This window comes from Anthonomus grandis, chromosome 12 (genome assembly GCF_022605725.1).
Source record: "Anthonomus grandis grandis chromosome 12, icAntGran1.3, whole genome shotgun sequence".
In the NCBI taxonomy this organism is placed as follows: Eukaryota; Metazoa; Arthropoda; class Insecta; order Coleoptera; family Curculionidae; genus Anthonomus; species Anthonomus grandis.
Genome location: NC_065557.1, coordinates 25,623,261 through 25,630,898, shown reverse-complemented (window position 1 = coordinate 25,630,898; position 7,638 = coordinate 25,623,261). Strand labels below are relative to the sequence as shown.

The following is a 7,638-nucleotide window of genomic DNA, read 5'->3' as shown; positions in this document are numbered from 1 at the left end:
TTAATTATTATGTTTGTGTAGGAAATTAGATAAATGACTATTGTTAAGGAAATTTTAGATTTAAAGGATATACTTAGTAAATTTTATGATAATATTAAGAAAGAGCCGAAAGATAGACGAGGAAAGCCAGAGAGAATCAATACGAATGACTCAATAGAGGATAGTATAGGTTTTATCAGAAATATTTAAAAAAATAGTAGGATATTATTTTTAAGTTGGGTAAAAGTAGTTAGGCCAGGTAGTACTACTAGTTCGGGTAGTAATACTTATGATATGTCATTTCCTAAGAGGTTCCTACCTCTTATCCGGTAGGTAATATTGTCGAGGAAAACATGTCAGGGAAATTTGATTTAAGGACAGCCGCGTCCCTCTTACCAAGTATGGATGGTACGGAAGACGTGACAAAAAAGTTGGTTGAAGACTTATATAATGATTTTCTAGATGCCAGTGAAAAATCACATTTAATTAAGTATATTTTGAAGGCAAGGGTATCTACAAGAGCTAAATTACGACTTAAAACGCAGTATAATACGGTTGAAGAATTAATCACAGATATGAAAAACAATTTGTTGACTAGAAAGGCACCAGCGGCAATTTCACGTCAACTACACAATGTTCGACAAGAAAATAGGAGTATTGAAGAATTTGCTAAAGTAGTAGAACAATTGTTGGTTTATTTGACGTTGGCGCAAGCAGATAACGATGATAGGGTAGTTCACATTTTGCAACCAATAAATGAAAAATTGGCCACTAATTCATTTGCCAATGGTTTAAAAAGCAACGAGTTGCGAACTATTATAAAGGCCAGAAATTATGAAAATTTAAAAGACGCAATCATGGGCGCAAAAGAAGCTGAGATAGGGAGATCACCACAAAATTCTATCTACCACGTACGAGGAAGAAATTTTAATAACCGTGGATTTAGGTCACGATCAAATTTTAACAATTTTAATAATCAGGCTAGAAGATTTAATAATAATTTTAATAATAACAATAATTTCCGTCAGTCCTCTTACAGTTATAATAATTGCAATTCTCCGCGTTCACATTTTAATTCCCATAATAATAACAACAATAATAATTATCGTCACCAACACACGAGGTTTCAAGGACAGTCGCGAGGACGTTCGATGACTTGGGGCTCAGCGGTAGTAAATCGGGGTCGAGGTACGACCATGCATAGAGGCTACTTTGCTGAGGGAGCACAAATTGAGGAAAGTTGTGGAGAGTGGTTTTTTCGAGTCTAAGAGTGAATGTGATGTGAATTTTGGTATGAATGGGATAAATTATGTATATGCAAGATGTGAAGGACGAATGTTTAAATTTTTGATTGATACAGGAGCCAGCATTAGTTGCATTTTTGCTGAATATGTTAGAAATTGGAGTAGTGTTGATACTTATAACAAAACAAAAATACAAGGCATTGCCGGGTCGACAATATCAGAAGGTTTGGCAAATATTTTATTTTGCATTGGTTATGAAAATTTTATATATTATTATTTCACCTCGATGTGAAGTAATAAGGTATTGTTCTATTAGTATGAGTGAGGAATGTGTGATACTGAATGAAGAAGTGTATGAGGGTGTAAAGGTGGCCAGTGGTATTGCTGCACCAAAAGATAAAAAACTTCCTACAAAAATTTTAAATATAATTGAGAGAGAGGTTGGGTAGAAAAATTTTCGACCAAAAACGAAGAGTCTTTTTAGCTACGACGTATGTGAGTTTCAGAAAAATAGTATAAGTGTGAGTCGAGTAGATATAGTTTTGGATTTTATAAATACTAAAGAACTTAATAAGGAGGAAAAGTTATCAATTGAAAAAATTTGTGCAAAATATGCTGATGTATTTCATTTGGATCGAGAGCCACTGAGTGTGACAAATATGTTTAGCCAAAAAATTCGAGTAAAAGATGGGGCAAGTCCAGTGTATGTGAAACCATATAGAATACTGCATGCGCAAAAGAAAGTTATGAACGAACAAATTGAGCAAATGTTACAAAATGACATTATAGAAGAAACTCGCTCAGAATGGTCTTCACCAATATTAATAATACCCAAAAAAGCAGACAACAACGGTGTCAAAAAATTAAGAGTTGTATTAGATCTCAGGTTGTTGAATAGGCAAAGTAGGGATGATGAAAAGTTTCCTTTGCCTAATATTACAGAAATTCTGGACTCTTTATCAGGCGCTATTTATTTTAGCCATTTAGATTTAGCCCAAGGATATTATCAAGTAGAACTTGATCCTGAAAGTAGGCCATACATAGCATTTACAACAGATAAAGGACAATTCCAAATGAAAAGATTGCCTTTGGGTTTAAAAATCAGTCCTAGTGCTTTTTCAAGGTTAATGACTGTAGCAATGGCAGGTTTAAATTACGATGCTTGTTTTGCTTATTCAGATGATTTGATAGTTTTCGGACATTCCTTACAAAATCACAATATAAGTTTAATAAAGGTTTTGCATAGGTAGCAAAATGTCAATTTAAAATTAAATCCAAGTAAATGCGAATTATTAAAGAAGCAGATACTTTATTTAGGCCATAATATAGCTGCAGAAGGTATTTCACCTGACCCAGAAAGAATTGAGGCTTTAAATAGGTATCCGATTCTTAAAAATGCTGACGAAGTAAGACGTTTTGTCGCATTTGCAAATTATTACAGAAAATTTATTAAAAATTTTGCACAAATTGCTCTAAAGGTTGAGCAATTTGTACAAAATTTTAAAATAAATTAAATTTTTTTTACTAAATAGTCTTAGTAAAAAAATGTATTTTTAAATGGACGGAGGACTGCAATAAATCATTTGAATTATTACGGCATGCATTGAAAAATCCGCCAGTGCTGCAGTATCTAAATTTTTCAGAGAATAATCAGTTTCGATCAATCAAAGAACTGATGCTAGTGGCTTTGCATTAGGGGCAGTTTTATCGAATGGAGATGATGGTCCAGTAGCATTTGCGTCGAGATCTTTTAATAAAGCAGAAAGGAATTCCTGTACTATAGAAAAGGAACTTTTGGCTATTGTCTGGGGTATTAAGCATTTTAGACCGTATTTGCTTAGCAAAAAGTTTAAAATTTTGACGGATCATCGACCCTTAATTTATTTATTTAACATGATAAACCCATCTAGTAGGTCGTCCGACAGAATCTATTGAGTTGCGTTTAATTATTCAAAAAGAATTTCGAAAATATCAACTTAAATTGATTGATAATAGTAATCACAATCAAAGTCACTTTATATATGATAAAACTCTAAAAATAATTTTCTGCAAGCAGGAAACCCGAGAAACATCTGACAATATTTATTAAACAATAGAAAGTTACTGAAAGACATGTCTCTTAAAATAAATATTATTAAAAGTGCAGAGCAAATTGATAATAAAGAATTACGTCAATTAATATTAAATGATTTTCACACGTTACCAACGGGAGGTCACGCAGGTATTCAACGAATGTATATAGGAAATATTAGGGAATATTATTTTTGGACAGGTCAACGTAAGGATGTAGAAAAATTTGTTAGGCGGGTGTGATGATTATATTTAATATTCAAAAGATAATATTCAAAAATGGCAAAAGAGCCTATGACGATTACCACAACAGCGAGTTCCGCGTTTCAAAAAGTGTTTTTGGATTTGGTTGGTTCTCTTCCTACAGATATTCAGGGTAATAGGTACATTCCTACATTTCAATGTGACTTAACTAAATTCGTTGAAGGTTATCCTTTGGCTAAAAAAGAAGCGGAAACGGTTGCACAATCGTTTGTCAGTAATTTGATTTTGAGATATGGTATACCTCAGGAAGTTGTTACCGATCAAGGGTTAGAATTTTTAGCGAAAGTTTTCCAGAAATCTTGCAAAATTTTTAATATTGAACAACTCAATTCTACGGCCTATCATCATGAAACCGCAGGCGCGCTGGAAAATTCGCATAAAACTTTAACTGCTTTTCTTCGTATGCGAGTCTCTAATGAAAATGTTAATTGGGACTGATTGGGTACCGTTTTGGTATTTTTCATACAATAATACGGTTAAAACTTCAACGCGTTATACACCGTATGAGTTGGTTTTTGGGAAAACAAGTAAGCTTCCTTCAAATATATTAAACTCAAATCGAGAACCAATTTATACTTTTGACGATTATTCACAACAACTAAAATTTCGTCTTCAAACTGCATGGCTAGATGCTCGAAATAATTATACAGCTTCAAAAAACAAACAAAAGTAATTGTATGATAAAAATTGTAAAAATGTTAGTTATAAGGTAGGAGATAAAGTGCTTATAGAAAATAATAGTGCGGTGGATAAACTTGATGAACGATTTCAAGGTCCTTTTGAGATAGTGCAAGTGGAAGACACAAACATCGTACTAAAGGTAAAAAATAAACTTAAAAAAGTGCATACAAATAACGTAAAGCTTTATTACAATTAAAAGTGGTATGAAACTTTTAGTGTTAAAAAACTGTCATATGGTTAGAAAAAAATTTTCGGTAAACAAAAACATTTTTCTTTTTTCTCCCCGGGAGGTGTAATAGGTGTAGTAATAAATGTAACATAGATCTATGACATATTTTAACATTAGTCTAAACAAATTGTATTTAATTATTTCCTAATATGTAGTGTCCTACATATATAATGCTTTTGTTATAGGTTTACTTTAGGAATAGTTATTATGAAATATTATTTAATATATTTTAGATAGTTTATGTCTGAGTGTGCATGTTTGATCTTTGAATGTATAAGTCGTATAATTGAGGTAATTAGGTTCCAGTGTATGAGTGTGAACTAGTTTGGGTAGAACTAAGAGAGTGCTACTATTAAAGGTCGATGTTGGACAGTTACTTACAAACGCTGTAATCGAATATAGTAAAATGTTTCTCAAAGTAGTTTTTGTTCATTCCTCACATGTGTAAAACTGGTTTCTAAAATATCCCTTGAAATGGATATTACAGACTATTAAACATTGTAGGAAAAACCTCAAAATCGTTATTTGGTACTCTTGTCTCAGACGATGGAGAGCGCTACGAAAAAGCTATACAAGAATTACGTAATAATCAAAATACTTATAAAGATGAATTAAATTTACTTGGATCCAAATTAATGAACTTGGAATATACTGTGGAAAGTAGGCCTTTTTATCTACCAAAAATTAATTTCGACAATATCGAATTTAAACTTCACTACGATGCCATTCAACTAGATTCCATCGATTTCAACCATGTCCAAAGACTACAGGAACAAGCTAAGCTACTGAAGACTGTTCCGGAAGATGACGACACAGTTCACCCTGTTACTTAGAGTTTCGCCACTACCCTTGGCTTATTGCTAATTATTTTTACTATTATCTTTGCAGTATATGAACTCATAATTAAGAAGAAAGAAGAAAAGGAAGAAGAAACCAACAACCCTACCAATGGTAAATCCGAAAACAGCCCTTCATGCCTGTTGTTTTCGTCCTAGGCGGGAGGAGTGTGTATAATTTTGATGGCCTGTATAATTAAATATGCTTATTAATTAATTATTTATCTTATGCTTTATATTCAATTTATTATGCTTTGTAATCACTTTAAGCTTATATATTCTCATGTAACCTATTGTTTAGTTACTCTTTACTCGTATGTCTTCTAAGTCGTCACACCCTATTATAATAAAAGTTTTTTAAAACACACTCATGTTAGAAACTAACCTCACCAAAAATTATTCATTTTAACTAGAAGAACTAAACCGAGGTCTTATGAAAATTGTTTCTCAATTTCTATGAGAGAAGTTCTAACTTTCTGTTTTTCTTTCGTTTACTTATTTAAAGAGATCTTAAATCAATTTATTAATTTTATGGTCTTCAACTAATAACTACTCAGGATTCACTTTGATAAATTATTACTTAAAAGTAATTGTATAATTGTATTATATATACAAAATTTATATATTTGTATAAAATATATATATATATATATATATATATATATATATATATATATTATAAAATATATATATATATATATATATATTTTATCTAAAAATGGGGTAAATCTTGTTTCCAATCACCATAAGTTAGATAAGTCAAAAATAATAAGCAGAATAACTTTTATTAAATTAGAACAAAATTATGGGATAATAATACCGTATAGTATATACATAATATCTCCAAACTCGAATATTTACTTCTAATTAGGGGATTTAAAGCCGTTTTTTGATGCAAAATAATATAGAAATCTTTACAGGCATATAAATATGGACTTAAAGGACATAAATAGCAGAACAGTAAATAAAATTTTCTGTCTCATGTGAAATTATCCTTTTTTGCCTTATGTTAAACTAACAACTAGATATGACTTATACTCCTGCTTAGGTCATTTTTTATTAACACCAGCACAACAAAACAAATAAATTCTTACATATTACATACTTATGTCACAGATCATTAGCCAATTATGGTCACTCTATCGGAGCACTCAAAATTCAAACAAATTAGCAAGACAAATATACCGAAAGAAAAATTAATGAGTTGGAATTATTTGTAAATAAAATTTTGAATGCATCAAAAAGAATAGAAGTGCTTAAAAAGACTAAAAAGAGGGTAAAGGAATAGATAACAAGAGGATTGATTGCCTCAAATAAACATTATATAGAGGGATAGACTGCAGAAGAACCTACAAAAACATTACCATCATGAATTACAAAAACTTTCTTAAAGCATTTAAATAAATTAATAAATATAACAAAGTATACTATTTACAAAAATTAAATAAATATTAACAAGAATGATATAAAAAAATATATAAAATGATAAATAATATAATCGGTGGAGGCAAGGACATAAAAAGCAACACATTTGTTATTAAGAATGAACAAGACCAACCTTTTAACGATCCTCTGGTAATAGCAAATATTTGCCACAAATACTTTGTGGATGTCAGTACAGAATTAGAAAAAAAATGAGTGCCCTTGCTTAGTTTTAACTGGTTTTAAAAACATAGATAAGTCCCAACTTATCTATGTTTTTAAAACCAGTGTCAATAAAAAAATGTATGTCATATATATCATTAAAATCAGATAGTAGTCCAGGTATGGACGGAATAACCAGCAGGATATAGATGCAGAAAATATTTAAAAAAACATTAAATGATTTATGAGACATATTTTTTCAAGGAAGCTAAAATCTTATCGTCGAGACAATATGGATTTTTAGAAGAAAGAGGGACCACCAATGCTAAAGACTGGACCTCAGAGAGATCGCCAAATTCTTGACGATCATGAAAAGGTGATAGTGGTTTTCATAGACCTTGCTAACGCTTTCGACACAGCGTTTCACCAAAAGCTCCTTGATATTCTTAAACATTATGGAGTAAGAGGGATTGTGTCGGAAGTTGTTGAATGTTATTAGTCGTCAACAAAGCAATACAGTTAAGTTAAGTAAATAACAATTCAGATTCTTCAGAAATAATTAAAATCGGCGTTCCGTAAGGGAATATAATGAGACCTATTCTTTTCATTGCCTATATAAATTCATTACTTGAAACTAATTTTAACTTCTTGCAGCTTTTGTAGTTTACAGGGATATAACTTTGAAATGAAATTTAACTACCTTTCTTATTGATTCATATCTTTGTACTATTTTACTAGTATTCTGTAGTTA

At 30.9% G+C, this 7,638-nt stretch overlaps 1 protein-coding gene across 1 annotated transcript; it reads left to right on the top strand.

Annotated features, from left to right (window-relative positions):
• Window positions 1–332: 332 nt before the first annotated feature.
• Window positions 333–1,247, top strand: LOC126742832 (probable serine/threonine-protein kinase dyrk1). Its single transcript, XM_050449636.1, has one exon. It carries the CDS (start codon window positions 333–335, stop codon window positions 1,245–1,247), a length of 915 nt encoding a protein of 304 aa, XP_050305593.1.
• Window positions 1,248–7,638: the final 6,391 nt, after the last annotated feature.

Excerpts from the sequence above, each read along its gene's own strand:
- LOC126742832 (XM_050449636.1), top strand. The coding sequence starts at position 333 with ATGTCAGGGAAATTTGATTTAAGGACAGCCGCGTCCCTCTTACCAAGT.